Here is a 21,056-nt window from a genome sequence, read left to right on the forward strand (position 1 = left end):
CTCGTGGCTTTTACATTGATTGTACCAGAGAACACCATTTGGAGGTTTGGGTCTTTATTGGATTCACTGGTGCAAGAAAGGAAAGGCAGTGCAGAAGAGGACTCTCTCTCTCTCCCTGGATCGTGCTGTGCCTTAAGATTCGCTATGCATTGGCTAAAAAGCAGCCTCCGAAAGGCTTGTGCCTAGTTCCACCAGAGCCAACACTGTTACCACAGTGTTGGCATGTGGAGTGCCTGCCCTGGTCATTTCCCAGGCAGCTACGTGGGTGTCTCTCCATATGTTCAAGAAGCACTACTGTTTCGATAGTCCGGTCCATCGAGACTGGCACTTTGCTCTCTCGGTCCTCCAGGACTTTTGGTTTGAGCCAGTCAAAAAAATCACCACCTTTGAGGTATTGCTTTAGTATTGATTGAAAAGGTGGGGAATCTGCAGTTAGAAGCTTCTATCGGAAGAACAAGTTGATTACCTTTGGTATCCCTCTTTCTGGTAGAGACTTCATCTAATAGCGGATTCCTCACCGAACCTCCTTTCCTCCCTGGTCTGTGAACTGGACGCTTTTTCACAGAAAAAAGGTCCCGGTTTAGATTTCTGCCCAGTTGTCGCAACCAATTTGATTTTGGCCCTGGGGGTGTGGTTGAGTCCCAAAGCAACTGATGTTGGCGTGCATGGGTAGCGCATATATAGGCCCATGCACGTTACTTCCGGAACAATATTGATGCAGAGCCGCTGGCGCCACCTGCCAGTGCGCAAGGGTACTGCTTAAGATTTTCCAGATCCAGTCTGATGCTTAGTGGAGTATTCAAAAGGCAAGGAATCTGTGGTTAGATAAAGTCTGTACCAGGAAGCGCATTACTGAAGGTAAGAAACTGGTTTGTCAACCTCACGGGGAGTACAAAGTGGTCCATGTGATCGCTGCCTCCTTCCCCTGATGTATTGCCAAACTGGTATATTTTTTTTCTTTTTTAGAAGCGGCACCGGTTCCTTTATGTTTCCCATTTGTACCAACAAATTTTGCACTTGCTTCCCAGAACATGTGAATGTCCTACACTGAAATGGTGTATGCACAATGGCAGTAAAATATGTTTGACTTCAACAAAACTTTCGGGAATACCAACGCTGGTGATATTGTGTTATTCATGTCATGTTATATTTAACATAGAAATTGTGTGACATAATAATTATTTTTATATTACAGAATGAATTTGATTTTAAATAATAGAGGGTAGATTGTTTCTAAGAATACGTGTGCTGTCTTTAAAAATGAACAGGCAGGTTTATGAAGCAAAGTATGTTTGTATAAGATGTAATAATCGATACTCCCGTGCTCATCTAGCTTCCTACATGTGAAAATAATACAGCATACACATCATGTTTTGAACACCTGTTTCTGACAGTTATTATTCGCTATGGTGTTGGGGGACCAATACACTGGTTTTCTTGGCTAGTGTAATCTATGTTAAAAAGTGAGCGTGAAAAGCGAAAGAATGTTTGGATTTTTGTTGAAACGAGTCATCAACTAACAAAAATAGTCACCTTTCAGATGAAGGCGATACGCCAGTTTTAGTTGCAAGGGGCTGAATCAGCCATAGCGCAAATGAGTCATTGTAGTGAATCAGGGGAACAGGATAGATGAGAGCTTTCCAGGCATTGGGAAAGGCGATGAGGTGATAGCAGCAATTGTTAAAGCTTGATTAATCTTCTGAGCATCCCTTCCTGGAATTTAACTACTAAACATAGGAAACATGAGCATTTTCAATGTATGGATTTTTAGAAGTCACTTACTTTATCTGCAAGGGACCTTATTCATTGACACTTTGTCCAGTCTGTTTGTTGACGTCCTCATATCATAAGGATAGCTCCTTCCAAACATGCATCATCTGACACAACGTCAGTCATGCATTCCATAACTCCCAAGCATCTTCCTTTCAATCAAATGTCTAACTGCCCAAAGCATCATTCTCTGCAAACATACATCATATCTGGCTATGATCAAACTCCTTCCCAGTGCGGCTGCTTTCCATTTGCAAAGCCTCCTTCCTCCCAGTGAGCGCCCATTGTCCCAGTCACCTCAGTGAGCCTCTGTCGCCCCAGTGAGCACCTGTCACTCCAGTGACCGCGCTTCTGTCACTCCAGTGCCAGTGACGGCGCTTCTGTCCCAGTGACCGCCCGCTGTCCTAGTGAGGGTCCTCTATCCCAGTGAGCATTATCTGTCCCAAAGAGCTTCCTCCTTCAGAATGAGCGTCCTTCCCAACAAGTGTCTCTTATGTTCCAACAAATGTCATCCTTCCATATGTGTGTCCTCTCTCCCAACAAGCATCCTCCTTTGCAAGAGGAGTCCTGCTCGCAAATGAGCGTCCTCCATCACAGAGTGTCTTCCATCCCAGTGAGCGTCCTCCATCAAAGTGAGTGTCTTCCATCCCAGTAAGCGTCCTCTGTCCTAATAAGCATGTCTTCTGTCCACCCGAATGTCCTCCATCCAAATGAGTGCCCTCTGTCCCAACGAGCATCTTCCCCTGCAAGAAGAGTCCTCCATCCAAATGAGTGTCCTACGTCACAGTAAGCGTCCTCCATCCCAGTGAGTGTCCTCTTGTTTCAGACGGCGTCCTCTGTCCCAACGAGCGTCCCTCTTCAAGTGTCCTCCATTCAAATGAGTGTCCTACGTCACAGTAAGCGTCCTCCATCCAAATGAGTGTCCTACGTCACAGTAAGTGTCCTCCATCCCAATGAGTGTCCTCTTGTTTCAGCCGGCGTCCTCTGTCCCAATGAGCGTCCCCCTTCGAGTGTCCTCCATCCAAATGAGTGTCCTACGTCACAGTAAGCGTCCTCCATCCCAGTGAGTGTCCTCTTGTTTCAGCCGGCGTCCTCTGTCCCAACGAGCATCCTCTTCAAGTGTCCTCCACCCAAATGAGTGTCCTACGTCACAGTAAGTGTCCTCCATCCCAGTGAGTGTCCTGTTGTTTCAGCCGGCGTCCTCTGTCCCAATGAGCATCCTCTTCAAGTGTCCTCCACCCAAATGAGTGTCCTAAGTCACAGTAAGTGTCCTCCATCCCAGTGAGTGTCCTGTTGTTTCAGCCGGCGTCCTCTGTCCCAATGAGCATCCTCTTCAAGTGTCCTCCACCCAAATGAGTGTCCTACGTCACAGTAAGTGTTCTCTATCTAAATGAACGTCCTCTGTTTCAACAGGCGCCCTCTGTCCCAACGAACGTCCCCCTTCGAGTGTCCTCCTTCCTAACAAGTGCCCTCCTTTGCGACAAGATTCCTTCATCCCAACTAGCGTCCTCTGTCCTAACAAGTATCCTCCCTTTCAAAGTACATCATCTGTCCCAACAGGCATCGCCCTTCCCAACCAGGAACATGCTCTCCAGTGGGAGATGTTACATGAAGCTGAGGAGTGAAAAACTGCTATTCTCTCATCCCCTGGGCATGAAATTCGACCATATTACTAACTTTCCACAAATGAACACTGATGAGGTGCGGGGTTCCCAAAGCCACCAAACAGGAGCTGTTTTATTCATGCATCTTTATTTTCTCAACTGTTGGTCAGATAGCTCAAGGGGTTGACCTTTGACTGTTGAGGTCTAGACGCTCATTGGCTTTAGTGCGGAGGTAACTCAGAATTTTTCATTGAGAAGGGGAACATAGAACACGAGACAAACTGCTATAGAAAGTTCAGTCACTTCCATGAAGAAGAGAGATCGTTTTGAACTGATGTCAAATGTTTGTTTTCAAAACCAAGAACTGGGCTCTCTTGTCGAGAGTCACTCACTGGAACAATGTGACCTTGTGATTTCTGCAGTGGTGAACAATGTGACCTTGTAATTTCGGCAATGGGTAGAATAGCGCTGCTATCTAATCTTGGTGATACGCCAGGGGCGTGAGCGAGCTCTGGGACTGCTTGTGTTTCTGCGGCGCTCAGCAGCTCCGAGTTTGAAAAGCATCATGGCCGCCGCTCTCCGCCCGTCTTCTCATTAGGGGCGGTAACTAGAGAAAATATTTTCAAAGTGCATCTATTTTTGTGCTTGTTGGAGCTAAAGGAAACTAATTAGTGTAAATAATAAGCCTTAAATCAGTCCATGCTAAGCCTGCAAGTGATGCAATAGCACACGCGCTCCCAGGCACGGCCTAGACACACTCTGGTGATAGACACGCATGCACGTTGGTGTAATCATACGTACGGATGCACGCGGGCACAATCAGACATTTATCCATGCAAGTGCCCAGGTGTATATGTATTATACACTGACGCGATCCCTCGGGCACACTCGTTTTCACCAACAAACTTTATCGCAAACAGAGGCTTTAAAAATCTGACACGCACGTCCGTTCTCTCTGTTTTTTATACATCTCTCTCTCTCTCTCTCTATATATATATATATATATATATACACACACACACACTCTCTTTTTCTTTCTCTTTCTCTCTCGGGCTGGTGCAAGAGGCCTTCCCAGGAGCCCAGCCCTGCCTCTCCTGCTGCCCAGCATTGCTAGCTTCAGCCAATTCTGCCACACTAGAGGCCAGCCTTAGAGGCCAGCCCTGCCTCACTCGCTCTGCACATCACTGTCGCTGCAGCATGGGGCAAGCTCCTTCTTTAGAGGCCACCTCTGCTTCTCACACACCGCACAACCCTGGCGGCTTTAGACTGGAGGAAGCTGCCTTCTCAGAGGCCAGCCCTGCCTCTCACACACCGCTAGCTGGAGTTAGATGCCTTCTCTAGAGGCCAGCCCTGCCTCTCACACACCGCTGGCTGGAGTTAGAAGCCGTCTCTAGAGGCCAGCCCTGCCTCTCACACACTGCTAGCTGGAGTTAGATACCTTCTCAGAGGCCAGCCCTGCCTCTCACACACTGCTAGCTGGAGTTAGAAGCCGTCTCTAGAGGCCAGCCCTGCCTCTCACACACTGCTAGCTGGAGTTAGATGCCTTCTCTAGAGGCCAGCCCTGCCTCTCACACACCGCTAGCTGGAGTTAGATGCCTTCTCTAGAGGACAGCCCTGCCTCTCACACACTGCTAGCTGGAGTTAGATGCCTTCTCTAGAGGCCAGCCCTGCCTCTCACACACTGCTAGCTGGAGTTAGATGCCTTCTCCAGAGGCCAGCCCTGCCTCTCACACACTGCTAGCTGGAGTTAGATGCCTTCTCCAGAGGCCAGCCCTGCCTCTCACACACCGCTAGCTGGAGTTAGATGCCTTCTCTAGAGGCCAGCCCTGCCTCTCACACACCGCTAGCTGGAGTTAGATGCCTTCTCTAGAGGCCAGCCCTGCCTCTCACACACCGCTAGCTGGAGTTAGATGCCTTCTCTAGAGGCCAGCCCTGCCTCTCACACACCGCTAGCTGGAGTTAGATGCCTTCTCTAGAGGCCAGCCCTGCCTCTCACACACCGCTAGCTGGAGTTAGATGCCTTCTCTAGAGGCCAGCCCTGCCTCTCACACACTGCTGGCTGGTGGAAGTTGCTCTCTAGAGACCAGCCCTGCCTCACACACCGCTGGCTGGTTGAAGCTGCCTTCTCAGAGGCCAGCCCTGCCTCTCACACACCGCTAGCTGGAGTTAGATGCCTTCTCTAGAGGACAGCCCTGCCTCTCACACACCGCTGGCTGGTGGAAGCTGCACACACTGCTGGCTGGTTGAAGCTGCCTTCTCTAGAGGACAGCCCTGCCTCTCACACACCGCTGGCTGGAGGAAGCTGCCTTCTCAGAGGCCAGCCCTGCCTCTCACACACCGCTAGCTGGAGTTAGATGCCTTCTCTAGAGGCCAGCCCTGCCTCTCACACACCGCTAGCTGGAGTTAGATGCCTTCTCTAGAGGCCAGCCCTGCCTCTCACACACTGCTGGCTAGTGGAAGTTGCTCTCTAGAGACCAGCCCTGCCTCACACACCGCTGGCTGGTTGAAGCTGCCTTCTCAGAGGCCAGCCCTGCCTCTCACACATCGCTGGCTGGTGGAAGCTGCCTTCTGTAGAGGCCATCCCTGCCTCTCACACACCGCTGGCTGGTTGAAGCTGCCTTCTCTAGAGGCCAGCCCTGCCTCTCACACCGCCGGCTGGTGGAAGCTGCCTTCTGTAGAGGCTAGCCCTGCCTCTCACACACCACTAGCTGGAGTTAGATGCCTTTTCCGGAGGCCAGCCCTGCCTCTCACACACTGCTGGCTGGAGTTAGATGCCTTCTCTAGAGGCCAGCCCTGCCTCTCGCACACTGCTGGCTGGTGGAAGCTGCCTTCTGTAGAGGCCATCCCTGCCTCTCACACACCGCTGGCTGGTTGAAGCTGCCTTCTCTAGAGGCCAGCCCTGCCTCTCACACCGCCGGCTGGTGGAAGCTGCCTTCTGTAGAGGCTAGCCCTGCCTCTCACACACCACTAGCTGGAGTTAGATGCCTTTTCCGGAGGCCAGCCCTGCCTCTCGCACACTGCTGGCTGGTGGAAGCTGCCTTCTGTAGAGGCCATCCCTGCCTCTCACACACCGCTGGCTGGTTGAAGCTGCCTTCTCAGAGGCCAGCCCTGCCTCTCACACATCGCTGGCTGGTGGAAGCTGCCTTCTGTAGAGGCCATCCCTGCCTCTCACACACCGCTGGCTGGTTGAAGCTGCCTTCTCAGAGGCCAGCCCTGCCTCTCACACTGCCGGCTGGTGGAAGCTGCCTTCTCTAGAGGCTAGCCCTGCCTCTCACACACCACTAGCTGGAGTTAGATGCCTTTTCCGGAGGCCAGCCCTGCCTCTCACACACTGCTGGCTGGAGTTAGATGCCTTCTCTAGAGGCCAGCCCTGCCTCTCACACACTGCTGGCTGGAGTTAGATGCCTTCTCTAGAGGCCAGCCCTGCCTCTCGCACACTGCTGGCTGGAGTTAGATGCCTTCTCTAGAGGCCAGCCCTGCCTCTCGCACACTGCTGGCTGGAGTTAGATGCCTTCTCTAGAGGCCAGCCCTGCCTCTCGCACACTGCTAGCTGGAGTTAGATGCCTTCTCCGGAGGCCAGCCCTGCCTCTCTCACACACTGCTGGCTGGAGTTAGATGCCTTCTCAGAGGCCAGCCCTGCCTCTCGCACACTGCTAGCTGGAGTTAGATGCCCTCTCCGGAGGCCAGCCCTGCCTGTCACACACTGCTGGCTGGAGTTAGATGCCGTCTCTAGAGGGCAGCCCTCCCTCGCACACTGCTAGCTGGAGCTGGGTGCCCTCTCCGGAGGCCAGCCCTGCCTCTCACACACTGCTGGCTGGAGTTAGATGCCGTCTCTAGGGGCCAGCCCTGCCTCTCACACACCACTAGCTGGAGGAAGCTGCCTTCTCTAGAGGCCAGCCCTGCCTCTCACACCGCCGGCTGGTGGAAGGTGCCTTCCCTAGAGGCCAGCCCTGCCTCCCACACACCGCTGGCTGGTGGAAGCTGCCTTCTCCGGAGGCCAGCCCTGCCTCTCACACACCGCTAGCTGGAGTTAAATGCCTTCTCTAGAGGCCAGCCCTCCCTCGCACACTGCTAGCTGGAGTTAGATGCCCTCTCCGGAGGCCAGCCCTGCCTCTCACACACCGCAGCTGGAGTTAGATGCCTTCTCTAGAGGCCAGCCCTCCCTCGCACACTGCTAGCTGGAGTTAGATGCCCTCTCCGGAGGCCAGCCCTGCCTCTCACACATCGCCGGCTGGAGTTAGATGCCTTCTCAGAGGCCAGCCCTGCCTCCCACACACCGCTAGTTGGTGGAAGCTGCCTTCTCTAGAGGCCAGCCCTGCCTCCCACACACCACTGGCTGGTGGAAGCTGCCTTCTCTAGAGGCCAGCCCTGCCTCTCACACACCGCTAGCTGGAGTTAGATGCCTTCTCTAGAGGCCAGCCCTGCCTCTCACACTGCTAGCTGGAGTTAGATGCCTTCTCTAAAGGCCAGCTCTCCCTCGCACACAGCTAGCTGGAGTTAGATGCCCTCTCCGGAGGCCAGCCCTGCCTCTCACACATCGCCGGCTGGAGTTAGATGCCTTCTCAGAGGCCAGCCCTGCCTCCCACACACCGCTAGTTGGTGGAAGCTGCCTTCTCTAGAGGCCAGCCCTGCCTCTCACACACCGCTAGCTGGAGTTAGATGCCTTCTCTAGAGGCCAGCCCTGCCTCTCACACACCGCTAGCTGGAGTTAGATGCCTTATCTAGAGGCCAGCCCTGCCTCTCACACACCGCCGCTAGCTGGAGTTAGATCCCTTCTCCGGAGGCCAGCCCTGCCTCTCACACACCGCTGGCTGGAGTTAGATGCCTTCTCTAGAGGCCAGCCCTCCCTCGCACACTGCTAGCTGGAGTTAGATACCTTCTCTAGAGGCCAGCCCTGCCTCTCACACACTGCTGGCTGGAGTTAGATGCCTTCTCCGGAGGCTAGCCCTGCCTCTCGCACACTGCTAGCTGGAGTTAGATACCTTCTCTAGAGGCCAGCCCTGCCTCTCACACACTGCTGGCTGGAGTTAGATGCCTTCTCCGGAGGCTAGCCCTGCCTCTCGCACACCGCTAGCTGGAGTTAGATGCCTTCTCTAGAGGCCAGCCCTGCCTCTCACACACCGCTAGCTGGAGTTAGATGCCTTCTCTAGAGGCCAGCCCTGCCTCTCACACACCGCCGCTAGCTGGAGTTAGATCCCTTCTCCGGAGGCCAGCCCTGCCTCTCACACACCGCTGGCTGGAGTTAGATGCCTTCTCTAGAGGCCAGCCCTCCCTCGCACACTGCTAGCTGGAGTTAGATACCTTCTCTAGAGGCCAGCCCTGCCTCTCACACACCGCCGGCTGGAGTTAGATGCTTTCTATGGAAGCCAGCCCTGCCTCTCACACACCGCCGGCTGCTGGAAGCTGCTCTCTAGAGGCCAGCCCTGCCTCTCACACACCGCTAGCTGGAGTTAGATGCCTTCTCAGAGGCCAGCCCTGCCTCTCACACACTGCTGGCTGGAGTTAGAAGCCGTCTCTAGAGGCCAGCCCTGCCTCTCACACACTGCTGGCAGGAGTTAGAAGCCGTCTCTAGAGGCCAGCCCTGCCTCTCACACACCGCTAGCTGGAGTTAGATGCCTTCTCAGAGGCCAGCCCTCCCTCGCACACTGCTAGCTGGAGTTAGAAGCCGTCTCTAGAGGCCAGCCCTGCCTCTCACACACTGCTAGCTGGAGTTAGATGCCTTCTCAGAGGCCAGCCCTGCCTCTCACACACTGCTAGCTGGAGTTAGAAGCCGTCTCTAGAGGCCAGCCCTGCCTCTCACACACCGCTAGCTGGAGTTAGATGCCTTCTCAGAGGCCAGCCCTCCCTCGCACACTGCTAGCTGGAGTTAGAAGCCGTCTCTAGAGGCCAGCCCTGCCTCTCACACACTGCTAGCTGGAGTTAGATGCCTTCTCAGAGGCCAGCCCTGCCTCTCACACACTGCTAGCTGGAGTTAGAAGCCGTCTCTAGAGGCCAGCTCTGCCTTTCACACACTGCTAGCTGGAGTTAGATGCCTTCTCAGAGGCCAGCCCTGCCTCTCACACACTGCTAGCTGGAGTTAGAAGCCGTCTCTAGAGGCCAGCCCTGCCTCTCACACACCGCTAGCTGGAGTTAGAAGCCGTCTCTAGAGGCCAGCCCTGCCTCTCACACTCCACGGTCGGCTGCGGGCTCTGCTTTCCATTGGGCGGCCGGAGCCCCGCTTCCTGTGTTGTGATTTGAAGCGACGAGGCAGGCTGTGCCTGGGCAGGATATCTCACTGCCGAGCCGGAGCCTGACAAAGGAGGCTGCGAGGGATGGGGCGCCGCCGAGACTTTCTCCCAAACTAAGCATGCGGCTGCAGAAGGAGGAGGCGCCGAGCAGGGCGGGGACTGCGGAGGGGCTGCAGCCCGCCGGCCCGAGGGCCTGCTCAGCCCCCCACGCCTGAACCCCCGTCCGCCAGGAAGCTCAGGGCGGGGCTCCCACGAGATGCCCGCAGATATCTGCTCCTCCGTAAGTTGTTTCATAACAGTTTCCCCATATCTTCGGTCCGCTGAGCTAGGGTTGTGAAAGGGGCTCATAAAACTGCGATGGAAACTTATTAACTCGGGCGGGCGCTGGCGGCTGTAAAAGTTCATGTGAGCATGTGACCTGCAGTGTGCATCCTCTGCGTGCATCCTCTGCGTGCGTGCATCCTCTGCGTGCGTGCATCCTCTGGTGCATCCTCTGCGTGCGTGCATCCTCTGCGTTGCGTGCATCCTCTGCGTGCATCCTCTGCGTGCATGCCGTCTGTTTACACTAGAGCCTAGGCAGCCTGCTTTCTGCAGCACAGAAACACGTCTTTCTGTGCGTGCACGGCTCTTTCCATAGCTGTGTACATTCGGTATTATTGACTGAGTATGGAGGTGCTCCCACCACTGTAGGTTTGTTCTAGGCGCTATGGGCGCTGTTGTGATCCCTCGCGAGGTGTGCCTCCTGCTCGTGCTGTGTGACAGCTCAGTGTCACCTCCGTCACTTGTGCTCCTGCAGCCGCAGGATAGCTCCGCAGGCTAAGCACCGGCGGCAGAGCCTGCGCCTCCGGGTCAGCCCAGTGCCCGGGGCTCGAGGGTTCCTAGTGTGGGGCGGGCGCCTCACGTCTTCCATCTGAGAGGGAGGCTCTGAGCTGACCGGAGGCGCCTAGACGCAGCAGACCGGATGCAGGCTCGAGGCGTCCTACACGCTCATCAGGTGTCTTTGCAAAACAGCACTTCTTAGATCGGGCGTCTGCAACTCCTCTTGTTGTCTCGTCAAACTATATATATAGTTATATATTAATTAATATACATCCAATCTGGCTTGAGAAACCGTTTTCGCTGTTTCGCTAGTTTTTTTTAAATTGTATTTAAACATACTATATATATATTGTAGCCTTTGGGCTGCAAGTTTCATTCATTTGTTATTGACACTTTGCGTCCACCCACTGCAGCATACACCGTATGCGTCCCCCCCACTTTACACATTTGCTGCCTTCACTTTTAGTGACTCCACAAAGCTTACGCACATTTTTCATGTCCACCTAAAAATAGTTCCTTTCTCTTCAATGATAAGCCTTGTTCCCAGTGTGCTTTTACAATTTGAATTCTTTTTTTTTACATTCTTAGTTGACGTTGGTTGTTTATTTTGACTGGGCTTTAGGGGATCCAGTCAGATGGTGATTTATTTTCTGTTTCCCTTTTAAAGTTAAAAGGGTTTAGGCGATGGTGTAACATTGTAGCTACCTGTAGTTTGAGTTCTTGATAAGGAGACCAGTTTAGAAAAAAAAAAGTGTCACTCTTAAAACTTCCACATCAGTGAATATTTTGTAATGTCATTTTTTTAATGCAGGCATATGGCGGACATGTGTAGGTAGCCAATTGTATTCTTACGTTCTTTTTACTTTTATGACATAGTCTTACAATTAAAAAAAAAAAAAAAATACAAAAAAATTAGCCTTCGCAACAGCTTGGCAAAACGAGACCTTTTGACTTTGCCAATGCTTATTTATTAATTTACTTGCCCAAAAGTGATTTCAGAGGCACATATTAACGCGTTTTCGTAAAACGTGCATTGCTTGTTGCTCTACCTCAGAGAACGGTTATCACACATCTTCACGTCACTGAAACTGGAATACTGCGCGCTGGAACTTGAGATTCTGGGCTGGCTGTTTAGACAGTCCAGTTGGTATCATTGATGAAATTCAAGACTGATACTTCCAGAATGTATTTGGCTCCATCTCTCTGTCTGTCACTCTCGCTTTCCCCCCTCCCCTCGCACACACATATTGGTATTTATTTGGGCTATTCATGAAGGTAAATCACAGCCCCATGCTTATGCAAACTCTCTTAAGTATGTTCAGGCTTTCAGTGAGCCTTCTCGGGATACTTCCTGACTAAAAGAAGAAAACAGCCTTTTCACTCTGGGATTGCAACTTAAAACATAACATTGGAAAAGTGTATATTATTATTATTATTTTTTCTTTTCACATCCTCACCCAATACTCAGTCGTCATTTCTTTTTTTCCTTGTACATTTATGATGTATACTTTGAGATCGTGTCTAGGCTGTGTAATGTAAAATAGCAGTCACAAAGTAGCCTCGGGGATGTGTGAATTTGTGATAACCATTTACAACTACGAATATTAAAGTTCTTCCATTATTCCTCAGTTCAGCTTCATGCATTTTTACTGAGTGACTAGCACTAGCAGAAACTCACCGGCCTCTACAGTAGGACATATATTTTAGGGCATCGTCATCCATCACTTTCACTCCACAGGCATCAACACTTGCTTTTCATTCTTCAGCCCTCATCCATCCTTCCACACTCCTCTTTACTTACTTCATATAATTCCCTTCGTATCCAGCACCCATCAACCCACACTCCCCATCACTTGCTCTTCTGTCCTTATCCCTCACTACTTGCCTCCTACCCATCAGGCCTCATGTTCACTTATCAGCTCCTCCTCATCTCACTCCTTTACTCTTATCAGTCACTCCTGGATCCTATTCACTCTCGCCACATCCCCCACCCATATCTGGTCCTCCACATTTATTATCAGTTATTCATCTTTCCTCATCAAATGCCTTCATTCATCATCCCTCACTCCTCAGCACTCCAACTTCATCCTTCTCCAGTCATCTCTAAGTTCTCTTCCTCCTCATTCTTTTCTTCTAATCCCTCCCCGTCCCTTATTATTCAGACGTCCACCCTCAGCCCCCTCTGTTCCACTGCTTAACATTATCTTTTCATCCCTCACTCTTTAACTTTAACTGTCACCAGTCCTCATTATTATCCCTCATCTGTCACTCCTCGTTCGTCTCTTATCTCTCAACCCTGAGTTCTCTTTTTTTGTCCCTCACTCTTCCCTGCTCATTTTTCCCTCATTGGCTCTCATTCCTTATCACTCACTCTTCTTTGATTAGTTCTCAACTCTCATTCGTCAACTTGCATTCCTCAACCTATGCATCGTACCTCATTCATCATCATTCACTTGAGATCTTTCATCCCAAATCATCACCTCTTCTCTCTTACTCCTTATCCCTTTCTCTTCTGTTTTCCTTATACATCAGTCCTTATACCTTGTTCTTTTCCATCACAGCTTGTCTATCACCCATTCATCTTTCACTCAAATCCTTTTAAGTTCATTCTCATGTGACTTCAGCTCTTCATCCTGTAGAAAAGTACCCTTTTTTTGGCATGGGTGCCCCCCAATTTTTGCCTGCTATCCGTATGCTTAAACTGTTTTCACTGGGATCCTGCTAGCCAGCACCCCAGTGATTGTGCTCTCTCCCTTTCAATTTGGTTGCCTAGGACTTTGCACACCCCACAATTGGCATACTGGTACCCCAATATAAGTCCCTAGTATATGGTATATAGGTACCCAGGGCATTGGGGCACCAGGGGTTCCCCATGGGCTGCAGCATGTATTGTTCCACCAGTGGGAGCCCATGCAAAATGTGTCTGCAGGCCGGCCATTGCAGCCAGCATGAAAAGGTGCATGCACCCTTTCACCATTGGTCACTGCACCAGGTCACTGTAAGTCACCCCCAATGGTAGGCTCTCCTAGCCCAGAGGGCAGAGTGAAGGTCCCTGTGGGTGAGAACCTCCCTGCATGAGCAGAGGTGTCCCTATGAACTCTTGTTCCTTTGCACTGGACTTCGTAATTGCGGGGAAGCCATTTTACCCGTGTACTGAACACAGGTCACTACCTATGTCCGGCTACATAATGGTAACTCTGAACCTGGGCGTGTTTGGTATCAAACATGTCAGAATCCTACTCCAATACAGTTGCCAGTATTGGTTGTATGATTCCATGCACTCTGGGGGCTCCTTAGAGGGCCCACAGTATTACTCCTACCAGTCTTGGGGTTTTCCAGGAAGCCCATGCTGCTGCCACCTCTCAGATAGGTTTCTGCCCTCCTGCTGCTTGACCAGGTCCGGCAGAGGAAGGCAGAACAAAAGATTCCCTGTGGTAGAGGAATGCAACACCCTCTCCCTTGGAAATAGGTGATATAAGGTTTAGGAGGGATAGCCTCCACAAGCGACCGGGTTGCTTTGAAGGGAACATTTCGTGTCCTCCTTGCATGAACCTGTTTGCACCAGCCCAGGGACCGCCGGTCCCTGACCTGGCGGGTAACTGGACAAAGGAAAGGGGGTGACCGCTCCCCTGTTCATCACCATCCCAGGGGTGATGCCCAGAGCTGCTCCAGGTGGCCACTCGATTCTGCCATCTTGAAACCAGGATGTGCAGAGGCCCCTGGGAGCATCTGAGTGGCCAGGTCAGACAGGTGATGTCACAGACCCCTCCTGATTGGTGGTAACCGTACAAGGTGACCAAACCCCCTTTTAGGGCTATTTAGGGACTCCTTTGATGGTGGGTCCCCAAATTCGACGTGCAAGACTCCACCAGAATTCCTCTGCATCTTTTACTTCATCTTCTGGCCACTGGAACCTCAGCTGGACTCTTCAGGAACTGACAAGCTGCAACCCGGGAAACGAGTTTGCTTTGCAACATTGTTTCTCCGGCTCCTTCCAGCAACTGCAACATTTCTCCAGCTGTGCATCCTTTGAGGTCAGCGAGACCTCAGCCTGCACCAAGAAGGAATCTCCCTTGGAGTGAACGAGTCACTCCCCTGCATCTGCTGGCACCAACTGCAATGACGACTGGCTGCGTGGATCTGCTGTTCTCTGGAACCGCGTGGATCCTGCATCACAGTTGGTGGTCTGGAGTAGTCCCCTTGGTCCTCTCTGCCAGCTGTCCAACTTGGGAGTTGGTAGGCCCTTGCCTATCCTTGCAGGACAGTACCATTGTACACCATGATTCTTGCAGCTACCAAGGCCTGTTTGCTCCTCTTCCAAGGGATCTTCAGGCTCCGAGTATTCCCTGCCCCTAGCACTCCTTCCTGCAAAACACTGTCTCCTCTCTGCTGCTCCAGCGATGTGGAACTCCTCTTCAGATGTGCTGACTGGGACTCACAGCAACTTACTGTGCCTGCTGCCAGTGGGTTGCCTGTGGGGGCTACGACTGCTTCTGTTGGCTCCCCCAACTGCTGAGTGTCACCTCAGACTCCCCTCCCTTGGTTAAGTCCCCTGAGCATTGCTAGTCCTCTTCAGCCTTGCAACCCTTCTTCTGCTCCTCTTGCGTTTGCCAAGGCTTGTTGGTGGTTCTCCTGCACCACTGACCATCCATGACCCAACAACCAATATAGGACACCATCTGCGCTGCACCAAGGACCTCTCTTCAGCTCATGGGCTCCACAGCTGATGATCTTCTCCCCTCGTCAACCTAGTTCTGCATCCACAGAATGGTTGGTAATGGCTCCTGCACACACTGGACCCTCCATTGTGGACTGGACTCTGTCACTTTCTTTTGCAGGTCTTCTTCTACCGGAATCCAACTTTGGTTTCTTCTTGTTTGGTCCTGTTCTTTTACAATCCTTTTTCCAAGTCCTTCTGTTAGTCCTTGGGAAGACCAGGTACTTACTTATGCTCTCCTGGTCGCTGGGGGTCACTCAGGTACTCACCTCTTGGGGTTCCTAGTTCTTCCAGCTCCCCTCTAACAACTCCACATCCTTGGGTGGGGACTGTATCTCGCGTTCCACTTTATTAATATATGGTTTGACCCTCCCCTAACGCCCTTGCTACTTTTTTTGACTAAGTATTGCCAATGCTTGTTGTTTCTATGCGATTTACTGATTGCTAGTGTTTTATATAATTAGTGTGTACTTACCTCAAGTTGAGGGGAACTGCCTATAGGTAATCTAGTGTTGTGTTACTATAATAAAGTGCCTTTATTTTTGTATCACTCTGTGGTTCTTTCATGTGTGTTAAGTTGCTGTGTAACTATAGTGGTATTGCATAAGCTTTGCATGTCTCCTAGATAGGTCTTGGCTGCTCATCCACAGCTCCATCTAGAGATCTCTGGCTTCCTAAATACTGTCTACACCTCACTAATAGGGGATACCTGGACCTGGTATAAGGTGATAACACCAGAGGTGCTCATCACACAATTTACAATGGTGATTTCCATTGTACGCCAGCAAATGTATTGCCTTTTAATGTTCAAAATAAACTTTCATTATCATTTTGGTAGGTGACAATAAAGGATGAGTTTTACTGATTCATTATAGTTAGATGAAGGGAAAATGTACTTCACTTTGGAAGTGGGTGGAAGAGAGAGGAATGTGCAGCAAGAGGGAGGCGGGATAGATAAAAGAGGAGCAAGGAATAGAGACAGGTGCAGAGTGAGGAATGAGGATATTCTCAAATGATGCTCTACTGTAGGGATGTATTGATGATTATGTATGGTCATCTCTGGCTTAGGGCTTTGAAACCTGGTAGGATATAATTACAGCATGCACCCGAGCAGTTCAACGCTTCCCTCCCGAGGAGGCATGCCTGTAAAATGGACTAAATGTGGCAAAAGATGCCTCCTTTTGGGTAGTGAATTCACACGACGATTTGACCCCACCCAGAGGAGTTCTGCCTTCACGTGAACGTGGAGGAAGCTCGGAGCAGCCATGAGAGCTCCCTTGACTGTCCTCTCGGTGGTGGGGTGTAAAATGGACTACATGTGGCAAAGATGCCTCCTTCGTGGCTGTTGGCATTCACACGATGGTTTGTCATATTCAGAAAAAGTATGTTCCATGCGAGCGCGCAGGAAGCTCGCATCATGTGAGCTTCTTGGCTTCCTCTCAGTGATAGTGAGTAAAATTGATTACATGTGGCAAAAGTTGCCCTCTTCGTGGCTTGTGGCATTAGCCCACCCAGAGGAGATTTGTCTCCTCTTGAGTGTGCAGGAAGACCAACCACAGCATTCGCAGAAGCTGCCTGGAAGTTCACAGCAGTCGAAGTGGCACCTTTGACTTTCGCTCAATGGTGGGGACTAAAACCGCCCCCATTTAAATCAACTGGACTTTAAATTGTTTAGAGGACTTCTTGGGTGTAAACCAGATTCTCGATCTCGTTTTTTCGATCTAGGAAAGATATTCAACTATGCAGAACCACTACCACCAATCTCCACAACAAAGCATTTAACGTCGAGGGGAAAGGATAAGTATTGATGCTTCTTAAGAAGCAAGTTGCCCACGAGTGATGAATATTGAGAGGAACTGCGAGAGGAGCTGTATATCCCATATTGACGTTTCCAGAACTGAACACGTTTAATCACCTCTCGTTTCAGCATGACCTCGGTAATGATTAACAGGCCTTATTCAGCCGAGCGCAGAGACTTGGGAGGAACAGAGGGATATATATAGCTGACATGATGCTGTGGTGTTCCCTGCAAGAGTGGTCAGGAACATGGTCCTTCATAGCAGCTCTTCCTGATCTGCAGCCAGTAGTACTATCTGAGCATCAGGCACACAGCCCTGCGATTTCAGGCTACATGTTCAGGGTGCAACACACCCACGGAGCATGCAGTTGATATGCTGGAGGTCTCTAACCGAGGAATATTTCAGCAATGAGCCTACAAATGCCGTGTATCTCACAAGATATTAATAGAAGAGTGTGGCAAAACTGAATAACTTCAGTGTGCTACAAAAAATAAGGCGAACGTGCCCCGTGTGACTATCCAAGGAAGTGCAACATCTCTGAATTTGGGTACTTTCTCACGGGACTCCATTAACTGCCCCAGTGTAGGAGAATGAAAACACCTTTGTTGGCCACTGTGGAGAAAGGGAATAGATGAGCATATCTTGGAAGGTAGTTTCGCTCCCCGTGGCAATCGGAGGTTTTGCATATTTTGTGCCAGCAAATACAGGTAAAAAAAAAAAAACAATATCCAGTGTTTCGTGAAAATTGCGTAGATATTACCTTTTTTATAAAGTGGCTGTAAAGTTTTCCTTTTGATTATCTTCAGTGACAAAATGTGGAATTTCAAAATATATGTTTTAAAACGACACCTGTATCTCGGTGGTCTAACATTGACAGATACTGTTTCACCTTGCTCTGCGCATCAGGTCGTCCACAATAAAAATGTGACTATTGCTTCTGTGTGGATGGAAGGATGCAGCGAGCCTCTTCCAGATTCAAGGGCATTTCACGAGGAAGCTGGGAGTCTCTCGACCAGAAATCATTGGCTCTGTATCTGGGGCTCATGAAGAGGTTATGTCTGATTGACTGCTAAAGCTCTTCTGTGCAAAGGTCTGCACCAACCTGATGTAGAATGTTAGTTAATTCGGCCTGCCTACGTTTTGCACCACTTGCTGCTTTTTTCTAGAAGGCAATAGCTGGCACCTTTCTTTGAAGTTCCAGTTTTCTGTGACTTTCTTAAATCGCTGGAAAGTGGGCTGCTGTACGAGCTGAATGCTGTTCTTCGAGCGCATTGGGATTCCATTTGAGCCTAAACAGCGCCCTAAAAGTGCCCTAAAATAGTTGTAGTTAAACGGACTTTATTTGTTTGGAGGACTCCAGGGGTGTGCACCAGGTTGCCGATCTCGTTTTCTCGATCTAGGAAACGTACGCTTCAGTATGTAGCACCACTATCGCCGGTCCTTACTACAAAGAATTCAAAGTGTAGGTAAAAAGATGAGTATTAATGTTTCCTAAGATTCAAAATGTCCATGAATGTTAGAGTAGTAAGAGCAATCGCGTCCCATACTGACGGTTCCAGAAATCTTTGATCACCATGCCACCTCAGTTTGGATCCAGCCATATGGAAAACGGTTTTGACCCTGCTCCAATTGGAGTAGTCCGGCCCAAGATGCCAGGTCAGCTCCTTTTTGAACCTGGAACACAAGCAACCGAAGACCTTATTCACCCTAATTGGGGCTCGTCATCTAGCTGGGTCCAAAACCAAGGTGGGCAAAAGAACGATAGGTTGAAGCATTCTTTCCATCACCTTTTGTGTGTTTGCTGAAAGTCATACTCTGCAATTGATAACTGTTTTATTGGAAATAAAATTGACCTTTGTAAACCCCTGACCTAAATGTGTCCGGGTTGTAAACTAAATGATGAGGCATGCATCAACAAATGTGGACAGTACTAAAGAGGACACATTATTATACAAATATTTATAGACCTTCTCCAGCAGCTAAACCACACCTAAAACTGGTGTGCACTTCTTTTGCCTCTTCGTATACGTTATTGCACACCTTGTTCTTGCAGTCTACCAATGCTTTAATCCATTGAATACTCTTTAACAGAACTGCTGGTTCATCAATAAACGTTTGCAGTTGTGACATTCTAGCTTGCTTTTGAGGGCTGTAATGGTTTTTTAAAGGCCCTCTCTCCAAGTTCTAGGCCTGTCAAGAGGCAAAGGCTACGATGAGGGAGAGGATCTTTAACATCCGGCATAGCCCAAGGCAGAAGGACTAAAATGCTGTTAGACCATACCTCCAACTGAGGATAAACCGCTGTAAATTACACAAGGAGAAACGGAAAGACTTGCATCGGAATGTTGGAGCAGATGTCCTATAGCAGCCAATATTGTCCCTAAGCCACATCATTGCTTCAGTAGAGCTCTCAATATTCCAGTGTTCTAACTGTTCTTGTAGGAATCAAGGGTGTGATATGCAGTCATTTTGCAGACACAAAGACTGTGGTTGGCATAGTCGCAGGTTTTGTAACTGCAAAATGGCTTTCTGTTATGTACTAAACCAATTCTGAGACTCAGTAACAGGTAACCAAATCTCAAAATGGGTTTAGGAGCCCATTACATATCACTATTTGGAAGGGGTGTTTTCAGGGCACACCCTTCCAAGTAACAATTTGCATTGCAATGGATCATTGTTTTGCGGACGGAATCCAGTTGCAAAATACAGGGAGTGCAGAATTATTAGGCAAGTAGTATTTTTGAGGATTAATTTTATTATTGAACAACAACCATGTTCTCAATGAACCCAAAAAACTCATTAATATCAAAGCTGAATATTTTTGGAAGTAGTTTGTAGTTTGTTTTTAGTTTTAGCTATGTTAGGGGGATATCTGTGTGTGCAGGTGACTATTACTGTGCATAATTATTAGGCAACTTAACAAAAAAAAATATATACCCATTTCAATTATTTATTATTACCAGTGAAACCAATATAACATCTCAACATTCACAAATATACATTTCTGACATTCAAAAACAAAACAAAAACAAATCAGTGACCAATATAGCCACCTTTCTTTACAAGGACACTCAAAAGCCTGCCATCCATGGATGCTGTCAGTGTTTTGATCTGTTCACCATCAACATTGCGTGCAGCAGCAACCACAGCCTCCCAGACACTGTTCAGAGAGGTGTACTGTTTTCCCTCCTTGTAAATCTCACATTTGATGATGGACCACAGGTTCTCAATGGGGTTCAGATCAGGTGAACAAGGAGGCCATGTCATTAGATTTCCTTCTTTTATACCCTTTCTTGCCAGCCACGCTGTGGAGTACTTGGACGCGTGTGATGGAGCATTGTCCTGCATGAAAATCATGTTTTTCTTGAAGGATGCAGACTTCTTCCTGTACCACTGCTTGAAGAAGGTGTCTTCCAGGAACTGGCAGTAGGACTGGGAGTTGAGCTTGACTCCATCCTCAACCCGAAAAGGCCCCACAAGCTCATCTTTGATGATACCAGCCCAAACCAGTACTCCACCTCCACCTTGCTGGCGTCTGAGTCGGACTGGAGCTCTCTGCCCTTTACCAATCCAGCCACGGGCCCATCCATCTGGCCCATCAAGACTCACTCTCATTTCATCAGTCCATAAAACCTTAGAAAAATCAGTCTTGAGATATTTCTTGGCCCAGTCTTGACGTTTCAGCTTTTGTGTCTTGTTCAGTGGTGGTCGTCTTTCAGCCTTTCTTACCTTGGCCATGTCTCTGAGTATTGCACACCTTGTGCTTTTGGGCACTCCAGTGATGTTGCAGCTCTGAAATATGGCCAAACTGGTGGCAAGTGGCAAGTGGCATCGTGGCAGCTGCACGCTTGACTTTTCTCAGTTCATGGGCAGTTATTTTGTGCCTTGGTTTTTCCACACGCTTCTTGCGACCCTGTTGACTATTTTGAATGAAACGCTTGATTGTTCGATGATCACGCTTCAGAAGCTTTGCAATTTTAAGAGTGCTGCATCCCTCTGCAAGATATCTCACTATTTTTGACTTTTCTGAGCCTGTCAAGTCCTTCTTTTGACCCATTTTGCCAAAGGAAAGGAAGTTGCCTAATAATTATGCACACCTGATATAGGGTGTTGATGTCAT

At 49.7% G+C, this 21,056-nt stretch overlaps 1 protein-coding gene across 3 annotated transcripts in view; it reads left to right on the forward strand.

Annotated features, from left to right (window-relative positions):
• The window catches only part of CNTRL (centriolin), a 579,099-nt gene that overhangs the window by 68,199 nt on the left and 489,844 nt on the right, over nucleotides 1–21,056 (forward strand). Inside the window, exon 1 of one of the 3 annotated variants that reach the window (XM_069241659.1) lies at nucleotides 9,598–9,881. The exons of the other annotated variants lie outside the window; for them this stretch is intronic. Within the exon in view, the coding sequence (XP_069097760.1) occupies nucleotides 9,858–9,881 (24 nt within the window). The 5' untranslated portion in view covers nucleotides 9,598–9,857. Of the gene's footprint in view, nucleotides 1–9,597; nucleotides 9,882–21,056 lie in introns of those variants that run through there. 3 annotated transcript variants of the gene reach the window in all.

This window comes from Pleurodeles waltl, chromosome 6 (genome assembly GCF_031143425.1).
Source record: "Pleurodeles waltl isolate 20211129_DDA chromosome 6, aPleWal1.hap1.20221129, whole genome shotgun sequence".
In the NCBI taxonomy this organism is placed as follows: domain Eukaryota; kingdom Metazoa; phylum Chordata; class Amphibia; order Caudata; family Salamandridae; genus Pleurodeles; species Pleurodeles waltl.